Genomic DNA, 16,424 nt, shown 5'->3' with positions numbered 1-16,424 from the left:
ATATATTAAAATCAACTGTTCAGTATTACATTCAAACACCTGTCTCGGGATCTCACATTTTTGAAATGGGTGACCTGATCCTTGTCCTGCCCGGCCATTTGGATGACCAGGAGACAGAATACAACAAGTGAAAAATGTTACACACTCTTAGAAAATGTAGAACTCCCGTGAGGGAGTTTATATTTACACAGAGTGGCATTTAGTGAACAACACGCAAGCGGGAAAAATATGGAGATTTACTACAAGACTGTATCGGACGTGCATGGACACGGCAATTTGTAAACATAGTTTAGATTTTTCTATTGCACTGGTATCCTTCTGTACCTGCACTGGCTCTCATATGGTTAGGGCATCGCCACCTTTGGGTGCTAAGCAGTTTGTTTGTTTGTTTGTTTAGAGTACAACATGCGCAAACTAGTATGCATTCATGCCACCACAGTGAGTCAAACATATTTGGATTGTTTAACATTTTTGGGCTTACCCATACCGAAACAAACAGACCAAAGTGAAATGGAAAACCATACCGCACCGATACAGGTACGGCACGGGGCATCTATGCAGTGGAAAAATAAATAAATATCTCTCTGGTAGCAACAGAGAACGTTCTATTGGTGAAGGAATGGCTGACCCTGAACTGAGGACAAGATTTTTTCCAAAAAACTGGTGAGAAAAGAGCTTAAATACAGTATGTATAAAAATACCTATTCACAGTAGACACAAATGTTGTGCATTACTGATATTAATCATCTGGTATGCACACTGAAACTTACATAGGTTTTTTTCTATCTATAAGAACAACTTAACATTTATCTTTCTCAGCAAAAGTGAGAGGTTTTAAATAATTGTTCAGTTCGAGGGATACAAAACCTCTGCCCTCTAAACTTCTTCTGATGTACAGTAAAGTAAAAGACGTTTTTTACTTCGATTAGAGTCTAAAATTAGTTTGAAAATACTGGAAAGGAAAAAAAAAAAAAAAAAAAAAAAATAGTCTATTGTATTGATTCTATCTGCGCGCGAGGAGGGGAAACGCCGCATTCTGCTGGAGACGGATCCCAACGCCCTCATCGTCTCCATGACCGGCTCTCATACTCGTCATCTTCATCGTCATCTTCCTCCTCCTCTTCTTCTTCACCGGGCAAATAAGCACTAGCTTCCTTCTGTGGCACAAAAAGTCAAAACTTAACTCGCACACGAGGAAGAACGCAACCTCGAAAAAACAAACCAAAAACATGGAAATACAGTACGAGGATTTCACCTGACAGTAATGCAGTTTTACTCAAAGGGCTCAGATGCTCTTAGTACCGAGAGGCTGGCCCTGATTCTCCATTGGGAGCAGCAGTGAAAGATTTAGAAGCAACGGAAAGAAATGTTCAAATAAATTCTGTGAATATAACTAAAACTTTCTAAACTTCTCCCGCTTAGAATCTCAAGATGTGTTGTAAACGGACTTCCTTTCATGGTTTCTGGGTGGCTATAGGCTACCGATGGAAACACATGAAGCCACAGGGGTGTGTGTGTGTGTGTGTGTGTGTCGTACCGTATTGTCCTCATCTTTAGCTTCTTCTTCCTCCGGCTCTGTTGCAACAGAAGGCGTCTTAGGCTTGTACCAGGAAATCTGCAGCACACGGCCTTTGAACTTAGCTCCCTGGTTAGCTGCCTATACAAAACAAAACAGGAGGACAGTTGCAAGTTATACATTTCGTACCAGTTAAACCGGAAAAAAAAACTTTAATATGTATTTATTTAGTATTTTAGGTGATAAGGAAAAGAAGAAAGAACGGGTCTGGTCCACAGTAATGTGACTTACATTCTCGGCTTCGCTTCGCGTCTTAAAGGTCATGACAACACTGTTTGCGTCTTGGTCACGGATATCTTCGATCTCACCAAAATTCTAACATTAAAAAAAGAAAAGTGTATTAATTTCAGTGTAATTCTTCAATAATCAATTCGGTTCTGCGTAAGAGTTCTTAGTGTAACTCCTGAAGCTGTTACTAAATGTGCAACACTGTCCTCACCACAAAGTGTGGCATCAGCTCTTCCTTCTCCTCCTGAGTGACCCCCAGAATAGACAGGGCCCTGGGTCTGTGGTCCACCACCATGCGGTTCACGGTCCCGCTTCGACCCATCATCTCCCGGCTCCGTCCCCTGCCGCGGCCCACGTATACCGACCCGGGCTCCAGCACCAACTTCCCTCGGCCCCGGCCTCGACCCGCTGGGGGTCGGATCAGACCCAACCGAGTCGCCTGGAGGAGGACAGGAGGTTTAATGTTATAAAACAACCGACTGGCTGCCGCTTTTCTTTCAACAGACGAGAGTGAATAGGCGCCACCTGGCCGTGTTAAAATAATCATTCGGAACAGATGTGGAAAACTTGCGTAGACGTGTTGTGCTTTTCAATGTCAAAAACACGCATTGTGTCTCACTTAAAAACAAAATCAAATCTTAATTCATACAATAAACAACTTCTAAAAACATTCTGAAATCTAAAAAAAACCATTCAGTATAAGGAAAATATTACATATTTTAAACATTTTCTTGACTTGACTCTGGCCTCCTCCTCCATCACTCTCTGCCCTTCACCATTAGTCGTCACTCCTACATTTTTAAAGTGACATCTCCTCGCTTCCTAAGCATTCCACAACCTCACAACCACTCTCTCATCCATTTGTCCCGTGCTCACTTCTCTCCTCTAATTGTCGCCCCACAATTTTCTTACAAGGACCAGCAGCTCAAACTTTAATGAAGCCGGCTCCATCAGAGTAGGACCGGTGTCTGATTTGGCTTCGTTAGCGGCTGTTCCTCTGGGCTTGCTTAAGTGGCTGCAGTTTAATGTGCAGAAGGAGGGTTGGGTTTGTATGAGGGTGGAGGGGTGGCATATGCATTTTTAATAACTAGCTAATTTAAGACCCACAGGGGTAGAGAAAAAAAAAATATATATATATACGTATGCTGGGCAGGGAGTTGCTCACAAAAGCTATGTTCTTGTTCGGCTGATCTTGTGACACGGCCGACCTCGTCCAGAAGTCTGAGCTGAATAACAGCTGTGGACGCAGCTTCTTTTCTTTTTCTTTCTTTCTTCTAATTAATGTTATGATGAGCAGCCTCAACAAAATAAATTCACAGATTGAAGTACGTGTGACGTGTAAGAAACAATTATCAACTCAATTATTGCAAAATAAATATGATATGTTAATATCAATACGCTTCAAAGTTTGTGTCAAACCGTATTACACTAACAAAACATCTGGGGATTGCATATTGTACATATTCTGTGGCAGTTTTTTAAATTTGTAACTCGCATACCAATCAAATATTGATACCAGTGTACTTTAGATATCCCTGAAAGCATGATTTACAAAATACATTTTTGATTTGCCAAAACTCTTAGTTTTAATGCTACCAAAATAATGAATTCATATAACCCATGAACTGTATTTATAAGTGACCTTTTGACTTTTCTTTTATAGTTAATAAAAATATTTTAAAACAATCTTATAGACATTGATTGTATACAATACTACCTCAATTCATCTTAAAATGCTAAGCATTACGCACTGACTAACTAAACATAAGCTCATTATAATATCAATACAGTTTATGAGTTACACAATGCATTATGTCTATGACGGTGCATTCAGTCCCATTGCACTTGTGGCACACACAAACTTATACACAGCACAAAATCTCACAATTCTTACTCGTAGTAACCGCACACAGATCAACTGTGAATCCGGTCATTATAACGACCTGTACAGTTTATGTACTGCGATACATTAAAGTCCAAATCAAGTGCTTTATAGCTCCCATTCACTCCCATTGAATCTAAATCTGCGCATGTTACTTTTTTACTTAATCAGGCAGTGTTGCGTGATACATGTGACAGCTATCTTATTGGCTGACTTCCTCTAGTTTCTTAGTGTCACATGGCCTCAAATTCTGCGCTCAAGAAAAATGCTGCTGATGCAAGCTGCTGCCATTGTCCATCTCTTTGTGTGTGGTCCAAACAGGTCTTTATAGACCCGTTTGTGGCAGTGCTAGCTATCTTCTCAGATCGTTGGCCTGTGGTTATGTACTGTGTGTGTGTGTATGCGTGCATTACCTCCACCTGTAACAGTCCCAGTTTTCTCTTGAGGTCTGTTGTATCCTCTCCAGAGCTCAACTTCTTGTGAAAGTCCAGCTCAGCATCCAGCAGTTCCTTCTGTGCCTGGTCACATATGTCAAATAAAGTACACGTAATTCAGAAAAAAAATACATAAAAGCAATGAAAGACTGATGAAGAGCTTCATATTAGATCTACAGTGGCAGGACAGAACTTCACTCCTGTCTCTAAATAAAGGAAATGAAGCATTCCCAGCAAGCTCCCGACCAAAAGGGCCCAAACTTACATCAGTCTTTGTCTTGGACTGGCCGTGGTTTGGTTTAGCACTGGCTACCTGGGAGGCGGGGTTCATTTCATTCTGCAGCTGTGCGATCTTCTCGGTCAGCTCCTTTAGCGTCTTCATGATGTTGGCTCGCTCCTCAGGTCTCGTCCCTCGGTTCTTCTCCAGGCGGTTTATCAAGGCCTGGAGACAGAAGGACAAGCGGTGAGAGAAGAAGGTGTAAACGACAGTAGACGAGACACAGTGGAGGGAGAATATAGTAAAAGGCACAGGAGAAAAACAAAAAAAAAAAAAAGATGAGCAGAACAGCAAGAGTTCCAGGGATAAAAGAATAGGAAGGGACATTAAGGCCGGTCTTACCTTCTGGCACTCAATCTGTGTCTTCAACATCTCTTGCTTCTTCTTTCTCATGTCCTGCTGGAGTTTTAAAGCCTCCTAAATGGGGGAAAAAGCAAATGAAATACAGTCACTGAGGTGAAAAATATGCCATTTGCTGTTGGTGAAATTTCATTTCTCAACGGTAGTCGGCTTCCCACTAGTGGCCTCAGAGAAAAAAAATAAAAGGTTACTCCCAGCTTTGCTATTCTTGTACCCGTCAAAATACGTATTAAAAAATGAAGCTGCATGCCTGTTTCTTCTTGAGGACTTCCTGTGCTTCTAGTGCTTTTCCCGTTTTCCCAAAGCTCTTCGAGGAGGACTTGAGGGGTGTGGAAGTGTAAGGGCCCTTCTGGGTGTTCATCAGGGCAGGCGAGACCTAAGTGTCACAGAGAGTGAGAGAGAGTGAGCAACACATTTAGGTCTCCAGAATGAGCTCCTCTGCAGCTGCAATAGATATGAGCAAGAATGCAGTGCCAACAAAATACTATTTATTCTCCTGCATTGCTCCTAATGTTATATCCTGTTAAGCTGTTATGAATATTCCATCTTCACTGCTTAGTGTAATAGCACGTTGGACAGACAGCTGGCAGATACGTCTCTCCCTCTTATTTGGAAAGCCTCTAGACAGGACACACCAAGTCATAGTACTGATATTATACCGAGCATACCAATATGGTGAACTAAGAGAGTTGACGTTATACCCGTTTCAACATTAGCATGTTAGCATTAGCATTGTGAGCATATCAGCAGGCTTTGTTCAACTTAATCAACTTTTCACAGAGAAACTACCAGCCTGACCGTATCTGTATTCTGCTGAAGATATTAACAAGTGTGGTATTCCAAGCTTGTTGAAACAAATCATATATTTGAAATCGCCATTTCATCCAGGTCTGGCATCACCTGACACACACACACACACACACACACACACACACACACACACACACACACGTAGAGACTAAGACGTACAATGACAGTGTCTGTGTTTGGGTTCAGGCTGTCTGGCTTGGTTGCAGCTGTGATCCCAGGCAGCGCTGGCATGCGATGCTTTGGTACGGTCTTGTTCAACACATAGGCGGCCGGGCTGTGCTGCTTTATCCCCTGCTGATAAAAGAAAAGAGGAGAAAAAAAAGTTAATCGGATGAAGGGTGGCAGAAGCGTGGTGAGACTTCCGTATGCGTCGGCTCTTGATACTAACCTTATGCATGTTGCCGTGCTGCAGCGCCTGGCTGGGTGCCGATCCGGCCGCCTGGCTGCCTGAACTCTGCTCCTGCTGCTGAAGCCCTGTTGCGTTGGTGCCGGGCTCGCGGTGCCAGTACACACGGATGAAGCGGTTATTGAGGACCGCCTCCGTGCTGGATATGGCCCGCCTGGCTTCTTCATTCTTTGTGTACTGGATTAACGCCGCCTCTGGGTCTCCGCCAAACACCACCTGGATTTAGAGAGCGTGGAGATTAGGTATCTGTGTATGATGAAACTAATTCTTCTGCAGAGCTGAACGTCAATGCAAAGCTGCAGAGTAGCTTTGGGTGGGCCTAGGTCCACCCACTTGATCCAATCAGAAGGCCTCTTTTTTTGCTGGATCATCCAGTGAATAGCAGTCAATGAAGCCGTTTCAATTATCTTACTACGACCAATAAAAAGTCTCGCTTCTTGTTTACTTGATAGGTCGGACTTATTGAGAGGAAGTGCATTTTGCAAATGCTAGATTGCGAGTAGCCCCTCCTCTTTCACTCAGTGTACAGCCGATGTATTGCTTTAACAAGTGACTGGTGTCTCCAAGCCGAATAATATTGTTTATTGGGTAGCTTTTGATGGGTGCACGATTGGATTTTATGCTGATGTTGCGGCGTCGGCCATCTGTGGGTTATGTATGTGCTTTATGTGGCCGCCGTTCCAGGCTATGTCATGCTGTTAGTTGTGATGATGATGTATAAGACTTGTACGATTTAACTGTGGTGCATTCAGGTTAGTATAGTAGTAATGGCCTTTTTTGGTCAACTGGTGCATTTTACCTGGATATTTACGATGGTTCCAAACTTGCTGAAGTGCTCATTGAGCTTGGTGATGTTGTTGAGCTCACGTGGGATCTTGCGCACCTCCAACTTGGTGTTCACATAGTAATACCTCTTGGGGAAAGTGTTCTTATGTTGGTTGTTAAAGCTTAGCCTGAAACGAGAAGAAGACTGTGATGCTGACATCTGAAGTATTTGTTTTAAAGAGAAATTTGTAATAAAAGCAGACAAGCTCATCGACATTTTGAGCGAGATGATAACGATGATGGCAGTAAAATGCAACCCGGCTTCACGCCTGAGGTTTGAGTTCCTGCCTTCATATTGAAGTTCTTAACCCTATACTAGTTACTAGTGACACATGTCAACCTGGTTGACACTTAGGATAGATTACAAGTAGACCCTTTGCAAATGAAGCAACATAGTCATGGTGGTGTGGTTTGTGTGCACCTTCTTCCCATAACTGACACAAAAGATGGGCTCCTGAACTATGAGTCACCTTGGCTTGAAACAAGGCTCCCATTACTTTTACAGGAAAAAGCAGGTGGGTAGTTTCTGTGATGGGATCTTTGCACACCACCCTAATGCAGTACGGTTCACACGCGATCCAAGATTAAGAACGTTCTCCCTTTCAAATTATAACATCTTTAAAATCCGTACTTCTCCATCCAGGGTTTTTTAACAACTGGTCCCTCAGCTGTACTGGGTCCCATGGTTCTCTTCCTGCTGTCCTGCTCTGTGTTGAAACGGCACACGTTATTTCCAGGAGTGCTGGCTGCAGTGGCAGGCTCCGTCTGTATCACTATGTTGGCAGCTAGAAGATAAAACACAGAAAGAAAACAAAGAGAAACCATAATTAACACGAGAGAGCTTTTGCAATCGTCTACATAACTTTTATTTGGACAAGCATTCACACTTTCCCAATCAAATATCAGCCCAACAGTACCCATTACCCAGGATTAGGTTGGGGGAGAGTGCGAGTACTAAGAAGGCCAATACTGGTTACCTCTGGATCCTTGTCCTTCGTTGGAGGTGAGGCCGATTAGGTTGGAGCGCTGGGTCTGCACCCGGGGAATGAACTGACGGTACGAGTTACGACCTGCTGCAGTCAGGCCTGGAGATTCTGGGTTATAGCCCTCTGGATCATAGTTATCTAATGTGTAGAAATGAACACAGACACACAGGTTCAGAGGGAATATCAAACACTTTTAACAGCCATAATAATAATGTGAACTTAAAAAAACACAAAAAAAACAACAGAGGAAAATTGAAATTACACAATCAAGTCAAGCAGTACTGCGTGATTAAATAAGTGATGCCTGGCATTTAGTGACTTAGCTAGCACAAAACCAATCTTGTAAATAATGTGATGAGTTAAAAAAAACTAAAACATCATAATATGATAATTCTTATCCTGAGACACTGTAACACTAAAATAAACAAAATGGGACCTTTCATGACAGTAATGAGTTGAATTAGGGTCAAAAACCTGAGTTTGTAACTAAAAAACAACAACTCCATTTTGTGTGTAGTTGGAATTATTCATGAGCTGAAGTATGGGAAAAGAGCACATGGCAATAGGATGTGGCAGAGTTCTTGTTAATTGTCTTCAGTTAATTAACAGCGCTACCCTCTGGTCAACCGCCGTCACTGCATCGAGCATCACAAACACAATTTCCTAATCCGAACACAAAAAGCACCCCTGCTTACATTCAGACTGGACATATTGGGGACGAAGAGACACTGATGGGGACGAGGAGGGCGGAGGTGGAGGAGGAAGAGTAGGCGGCAGCCCCACACCAGGTGGTCGGATAGGAGGAGAGGAAGTGATTGCCGTTTGGTGGTTGGGGGTATCGATGACACCGGTTGGTATCATTGGGGGTCCTGAGGGAGATACAAGCCCACGCTTATGTCTCAGGTATGACAGTGAGTCTCTGGTTTGTGCTACTGAAGCATTTGCTTTAATATGGCCGTAAAGGTGGCAGGAAGTGATGACAACTGTTCAATGCAATGCTTCAACATCAGAATCAGCATCATGAGACAGGATGGCATGTAAGAAGAAAAGCAGTGAAAGTATGTTTCTCCCACTAGGTGAAAACAAAACCCTCTCTCTAGTGTGAAGTCTATGTTAAGTGTGTTTTCACACATATCGTAGTCTCTACAGAAAACCGATACCGATACTGTATAAAGCAAAGCTGGATTTCCAGGATAAACTTACAAGAAAGAAATAAACAAGGTAGTGAATGTGTACCCGTTTATCTAAATAACTGTTTGTCAGATGCCTCTGGATAAGCTATAGACACAGTTATGGAAACGGTGTCACATAAAATGAAAGGCTACATAAAACACACAAGATATAATCAATTCTATTTACTTAAGTGGTGGTAGAAGCCAGACAAAGTTTGAGAAATTGATGAGGGAGCACGTTAGCAGAGATGGAGGAATGTGTCTCATGGTGCAAACAAAGGTGGAGAATACAGTGCCTTACAAAAAGTATTCAACCCATGTTCTTCTTATTTTGTTACATTACAACCTGGATTTAGAGTTGTTTTTTTATTTAGATTTTATGTAATGGACCTACACAAAATAGTCAAAATTGGTGAAGATGAAAAAAAACTGAAAAGAGGTAACACCAGATCTTAATTAGAGGCTTCACAGCAAAGGGGGGTGACTATAAATGCACACACAAACATTTTTTCCCCCTATTTCACTATTTTGTGCAGGCCCATTACATAAAATTCCAATTAAAATCCATTTTGAGTCCAGGTTGTAGTGCAGCAAAATAAAAAAAAACCACCATGGAGGGTGAATAGTGGCAGGCACTGTAACTAGCTGCAGTAGTTTGTTGTTGTACTAGCCACTGGAAATGTTGCTGTTCACATCAAATGGCACCACATACGTGATTCCTAGAAGTTGTATTCGTGTCGTTGCGGTACTACTTACCACTCATAGGGAAGACCCCTGGTGGTGGAGGCTGGCCATAGGGCGGCATCACGGGCATCCTGAGGGGAGGGGGTGGCTCAGTGATCGGGGGCATGGGCAGGCCAGCAGGGGGCATGACAGGCGGAGGAGGGAACGGAATCATGTTCGGCAGATTGACATCATCGACGATGAGCGGGTCGTTTCCGTGGTCGAACGGACAAAGGTCACCACGTACACAAAATCCCTTTTCTGTGTGAGACAGAGAGACGGATTTACACACACATGTAGGTGTATTACACGTTCAGCACAGAATAAACAAACATGCTCTCAGCTCCAAGGTAACCTCCTGTAAACCATCTAAGGGCTTTGGGCGCCTGGAAGTCAAACTAATTCACAAAAATATGACTGAAAAGGAAAATGAGAACAAATAAAAGGGCAATGAGAATTAAAAAAAAAAAAAAACAAGATGAAAGCTTGTCCAAGTTCAAAGCAGCTAAGGCACAGAGTGCATGTATTTACCCCACAGTCTCATTAAGGAACGGGGTCCCTGGTGGCAGTGTTTGAGCACTGTGACAGATAGCAGTGTGCTTCAGGGACAGTGGGTAAGTTTAAACCCTTGTGTGTCTCTGGGGGGAGGTGGGTGCGAGCCTGCTTGCTTTCCTTCCTTTCACGGGGGAGAAAGAAGTACGGGAGTGCCTAACAGTGGTCATTAGCGATGAGACTAAACAAGGCAATCAATAACCCTCAGAAGAAAATGGTGGCAGTTACACAGCAAACTTCACACAATGACCTCATCATTTTCTTGGGAAATAGTTCTAAACATCCAATAGGCACCGAGATGCCAGCGAAAAAAAGAGTTGATAGATAGCAGAAATCAAAGGCTTTGAGGAATTGACGATTCACTCTGTTCCTACCGTCGTAGTCCCTGCAGCGCTGTTTAAGCGAAACGCTCTTGTTGCTGAATGGCTTGATGCCACCATCCTGCCTCTGGGCGCCATAGTAGCCGGACCAGCTGTCTGTGGTGCTGTCGGGCAGGTGAGCCGGTGTTACTACGGGAACACCTCCGGCTACGGAGACGCCAGCGGACGACGAGGAAGAAAACGGGTGCGGAGGTGTGGGCAGCGGCAGGAGAGGCGATGGGTGCTGCTGTTGATGCTGCTGCTGCTGCTGATGCTGCTGCTGCTGTTGATGCTGCTGATGCTGCTGCTGCTGATGCTGCTGCGAGCCGGATGTGTTGGAAGAGTTGTAGCAGTCTGTATCCTTCCTTTCCAACTCAAACTTTGACTTGAAGTCTGTTAAAGACGAGCACAAAACACAAATAAGTATAACAGCAGAGTCGTGGACCACAGCAGAAATTCAAACCCTGAACAATTTGAAGCTTAAGCTAATGTAGATTACCGTAACCCTGTGAATGATATGGCCAATTCCAGGCCATGTTGTTGAATCCCCACTGATGTAATTTCAAAGCTGTCCACATTGTTCCTTATCGATAAAACACTGACCAACAATCCAGTAGAATATAATACAAGCAGCTACATCCAGAGCTCTGTTCAGCCTACTCTCAAAAACCTTAAGCTCCTCTGTGCATTTCCCACCGAGGATGTCTCCAGCAGCACTTCTGCATCACTACTGCACAGTTCAACCGTGCCGACAGGAGCTTCAGGAACTTCTCCTGGGTCTGATGCCCTCCCTGTGCTGTTGTCATTGGCTGTGTGTGTGTGTGTGTGTGTGTGTGTGTGGGGAGGGGGGGGGGCTTTCTCACCTCTGCCTCCTCTGTCCCTGCTCTTTCCTCGGCTGCCACTCCTGCTCCGGCTGAGGCTCCGGCTGTAGCTCCTCCCACGGGGGCTGCCCCTGCGCCGCTCGTGACGCTCCCGCTCGCGGTTGGACTCGTTTCCGCTCTTCCCGTGCCGATCGAAGTCGCGGCGCTTGCGCTCGTCTCGCCTCCTGTCATCGCGGCCCCTGTGTGGTTGAAGAGTTGGAGGGGAATTTATTTTAATAATTATCTGTATGTCTGTTTTGAGTACAACAAGGCTTTAAGTTGAGAAGTTTTTACTCGAAAGGTGGTTTTATTTTCCTTGTTTTGAGAGTCTATTCAATCATATCTTAAAAAGTGAAAGACCTCCCTTCTTTCTGATCTGCTCATAAGCTCAGTGTTAACTTGCTGTTGCTGCAGCTTGCTGTTAATGAAACCTCAGCACATTTCTCAATGTATTTTATACTACAACAACTACAGCATTTCTTGGAGCATAACCCCGTTCATTCCCTAAAAGGCTGTTGGTGTTCAAAATCTACAGGAAGTGTTGAGTTTCATTAACTTTACACAGGAAAAACACAATAGATCAGAATGAATGCACATCATAAAGAGAGAGCAAGTGGTGAGTATGACATGATTATGTTGTTCCACTGTTTTAATGCTGAAGAATATAATTCACGGAGCAAAGCTCATTAAACACGTCAACTGTTGTTCTGAATGTTAGCACGACAGTCATTGTTTTGTCCTACCCGTTACTGATGGTGTGCTACAGTCAAGGGACCGGCTACTGGACACCAGGGCCTTCATCAAGCTAAAGGCAGGACTCACGTGGTTTCAAAATAACCATGCAAATATATCAACATATCAACTAGACGATGCCAAACAATGTTTTAGTTATTCTTTTATCAGCAGTAAGAAATGAAGGAAATGTTTATCTGAATGTTTAGCCTAACTGAGACTGGATTTAAGTTCCTAGTTGTCTCATGTCAGAATAGCATCTGCTCCGCTTCGACATTAAGCTGCTCTCAAAGGCACAGCCGTACCTGGCATCGTTGAAGTCGGTGCGGTTTCTCAGAGGACTTCTTCTCCGCCTGTTTTCTCTCTCTTCCTCTGGAGTTTCAGCCTTGAGGGAAAAAAAACAAAAACAACAAAAAAAACAAAAAACAACACTTACTTGACTTAAACTCTTCTCTATTTTGTGTTTTTAAAAACAGAAGATTTATACACAGTGTCCTATAATATACAATGAGATATTCATCAGAAGTCCTAAATACAGAATCACCATTTGCTGTGATATGCTCTACCAACTTATCTACAAAAGTAGTTAAAAGACACTTTGATGTGTGGGAAGCTATATTTCACAGGCAAGTTACTCTTTTTCAAAGTCTTATTGCAGCCAATACATGTTACACTCGGGGCCTCTGTCCATATAGCGGTTATTTGTCACTGGAGAAAACGGAGGCCTGTTTTGGCCACATTTGTCTATCCTGAGCTTTATATGTCAGACAGACGCTGTCACTCCTTTTCTTCCTTCCTGTTAAAGGTTTTTTTGGAGGGTGCCAATACGAGGGTCCTAGGACAGAGGATGTCATATGTGTACAGATTGTAAAGCCCTCTGAGGCAAAATTTGTGATTTTGGGCTCTACAAAATGAATTGAATAGCAAAGACTGAAGCCCATTTATGGGAGCAGTTCAGCCGGCCGGACTGTTGCTCATGAGTGTTGACAAACTCATCTATACAGAGTATGAAGCAAGCGATCTCCGACTGGTGCTCGTGGTGAAAAAACAATGTCAAATAAATAGATAGAAGCCCAAATAGGTAATAAAAAGCAAAGGGGTAATGGTCGTCTATCATACAACGGTGGTTGTAGCACTCTGCAGCGCCCTGCGGACGCTTGTATGCCAGAAGAAGATGCTGTATGGACACAGGCCCCGACTCTTCTTACCTCCACACCATCAGCTTTGGCTGCAGGCGGTTTCACTTCTTCTTTCGGTACTTCCTTGGCGACAGGATTTCCCAGGTAGTTCTTGGTTGTCAGACTTTCAAAAAGCTTATCGACAAATCCTGTTGTCTCTGCAAAAAACAACACGGATCATGCAAATAGATTTAATATTTTACTGAATTATGTGCATTTATAACATTAATTATGGTCCTGTTGCATTTCGGTGGGCAAAGGGGCCTGGGATTGTGCATTGTGTGGCTCACTGGAATGAATGGCTGCGACACACTAAATAGAATGGGACCGCAATTAATTTGATCCATTGCCCTTGTGTTTACCTTGCTAAGACATATTGGCCCTCAGACATAGAATGTACTGACATTCCGCCTGAAGCGCACTGAAGGATTCTCTGCTCCTGGTTACACTAAATATATCCAAAGTCTAACAAACCCCAAATCACAACACAGAAACAGCACAGAGATTAACACGGGAAAAGCTGCTTCATGAAAAACATTACAAAGAACATAAAGATGAAAATGCAATCCACAAAAATAAATCAATAAAAGAGGTAATTTGAACGATGTATTGCAGTGCAATCTTCCAAAGAGTACAGCTGTCTATAGTTAAGTTCTGACAGGCTTGAGACTTAGTAACTTCAGTAAATTTCAAAACTAAAACTAAGATGATGTTGCAGAGCACAGAACCAAACTGTAATTTTAAACCCAGAGTTCTCAACACGAAATAAAGTTATCGCTGAGACATGTATTTATCCCCACTTAGCCAAACAAATTCAGTGATTGTACTGTGCAATTAAAAGTAAAGTGATTAGATCATTTCAGCCATTTAAATTAAAAAAAAAGAGGATATCTTCTTAAGAAAAACAGGTGTAGGCTTCCTGTAATACAAGCTGGAGAGATTAGAGGAGAAAAATACTTTCAGATGATGCAACACACGCTCTGGTGGACATGTTTCGGATCCACGGGTAGTGGATGGTGATCATTTACAGCTTATTGCACCTCTAAGTGTTTACCTTAAAGTAACTAAAATGAAATCGGCTTGTTAGCTTAATGGTAGAAATCTCTGCCAGAGGAAAACCTTCTGCACAACTCTCTTGACCAGCCAGAGCTGAGGGGTAAGAGCCGCATGTTGCATTCAGTCACATTGGCAGAGAAGCTACGTGTGACATGGCATTCATACCTTTTTGTAGGAAGACATCAAGCTGATCAGCACACAGTGCTTTCAGATCTTTCTCCGATTTGTCCTTCTTCACAAGAGCCACCACATAGTTGGCCAATGCAGAGGGGTCAGCATCACATCTGGAGGATGAAATATATACACTCTCAAATTAACAATACAATGGAAAAGGGGAAAAAATAGTGAAGCTTTTGCCAAAACTACTGAGACAAGACAGAGAGAAAACTGAATTAAAATTCATAAGTAAACTAACTGTAATATGTCAGTGAGGTCTGTCATCCACTGGTTCCTGACCATGCATGCAGAAATGTTATAAACAAACCTAAACCCCCACTGACTGTCATCCCCAGGACAATTTCCTACCAGACACTCCCCTGCACATCCCTTCTATGTTTCTTTATACAATCGATACTTTATCATACTTGTTTATAGTGCTGTTTTCTGTTTGTTTGTATTTTACATTTTTATTCTTTTGTACATTTTAATATGTTTCTATTTCTTGCACTGTGTTGATTGTTGTTGATTGTTAAATGGTACGCACCACCCGCCATGTCCAATTCCTTGTATGTGCAACATACTTTGGCAATAAAGTCAGTACCACGTGAACCCCTAACCACATCTGCAGGGTACAACATTGCTACACAAACATCCAGAAATGGCCAGAAAATGACCCACTATACATTCGATTTCACAAAATCTTTACATGTTTAAGTCCTGTTGGGGCTTTTTACAAAAACATCACAAGCATACAAAGCCACAGAAAAACACTCTTGACAACTCCAAGCTAATATATAACTAACTTACATAACTAAATGACTAACTACAGTATATAGTCTCAAAAACTACCTACACTTTCATTTCCAATGTTTTAAGCGCGTGTCCTCTTCATTACGATGTAATTTATTGATTTACATGTGAAAGAGACGCACTAAGAGTGTGTGTAGCTATGGTAAATAAAACAGCTCTTATTTATAAAACCTCATATATAACAACAACAACTCCATAACGTAACGCTAGATATAAGTCAAAAAACGAGCCTGCACGTATTTTAATCTCAAGTAACGTCAACAGCGTGCAAGTTATCTAGTGCAGCTTTTGATAGCTTGCTTACCGAGCTGTGATAAAGTCACATTATCGTGGGCCAACTGGCGCTACGTGCCTAACTTACCCTAAAATAACTGCGACAAAACGCTTTACATCGTGCACCAATGTTAACGTCTTCAACGTGAGCTAACGAGTAGTCCTACAGTCTCTCTTTTTTCTATGGAAAGCCAGCTAGCGGGCAATGGTGGTTTGCTAACTCGTGCAAGAATTCGCCATCTGATTCTAGCAAGTCCCCCATTGATGCCTGGCTAACCCACTTGGCTAGCTAGCTATCGTAGCTACGTACCATGCAAGCTAAATGCCATTTCGATTCAACACTCACATTGGTTCCAGGAGCTTTGCCAGCCACGATTTCAGGGCTTCCACATTCTCTATGATCATTGTGAGAAAAGACTATAATACTGTCTATAAAATGAAAGTGCGTTGCGATAATCCTGCTTTCATCGTCTATAAAATGTATAAGCTTTAAGGCCTTCTGTCTCTCTCTTCACTGGCAGGTCGGACAAAAGTGCTTTACGGCATGGCAACACAAGTTGAGGTGTCGTAAACGCAGTGCCAGACGACGGACGTTGAAATCATGTCGTGTGATTATTCAACGGCGTTCATAAAATTCAGCAGTTGTGTATTCAAATATGTAACACTAAGCAAAAAAAAAAACCACGCAAATAAAAGTCCTAGTTTACAAGATATGGAACAATAACATTCATGAAAAGTTATTCGGACTGCATTTCCCAGAACCCTT

At 42.7% G+C, this 16,424-nt stretch overlaps 1 protein-coding gene across 4 annotated transcripts; it reads right to left on the bottom strand.

Annotated features, from left to right (window-relative positions):
- Positions 1–6: 6 nt before the first annotated feature.
- Positions 7–16,195, bottom strand: rbm27 (RNA binding motif protein 27). Of its 4 annotated transcripts, none has more exons than XM_031869137.1 (21): positions 16,005–16,195; positions 14,582–14,700; positions 13,391–13,518; positions 12,488–12,567; positions 11,454–11,650; positions 10,606–10,983; positions 9,713–9,940; positions 8,480–8,653; positions 7,776–7,922; positions 7,430–7,583; positions 6,773–6,926; positions 5,956–6,189; positions 5,727–5,861; positions 5,008–5,133; positions 4,740–4,814; positions 4,386–4,562; positions 4,100–4,204; positions 2,016–2,243; positions 1,808–1,891; positions 1,538–1,657; positions 7–1,157 (listed from the first exon to the last, which is right to left on the bottom strand). In XM_031869137.1, the coding sequence occupies exons 1-21, from the start codon at positions 16,061–16,063 to the stop codon at positions 1,062–1,064; spliced, it is 3,198 nt and encodes a 1,065-aa protein (XP_031724997.1). In that variant the 5' UTR covers positions 16,064–16,195; the 3' UTR covers positions 7–1,061. The 4 variants fall into 4 exon arrangements, with proteins under 4 accessions (XP_031724997.1, XP_031724999.1, XP_031725000.1 ...); XM_031869139.1 differs by having other exon boundaries at positions 7–1,154; XM_031869140.1 differs by having other exon boundaries at positions 4,434–4,562.
- Between the last annotated feature and the right edge of the window lie 229 nt (positions 16,196–16,424).

The sequence above is a fragment of the Anarrhichthys ocellatus genome, unplaced genomic scaffold, assembly GCF_004355925.1.
Source record: "Anarrhichthys ocellatus isolate YVR2014 unplaced genomic scaffold, GSC_Weel_1.0 scaffold46, whole genome shotgun sequence".
Lineage (NCBI taxonomy): Eukaryota > Metazoa > Chordata > Actinopteri > Perciformes > Anarhichadidae > Anarrhichthys > Anarrhichthys ocellatus.
This window is presented reverse-complemented; position numbering and strand designations above follow the sequence as displayed.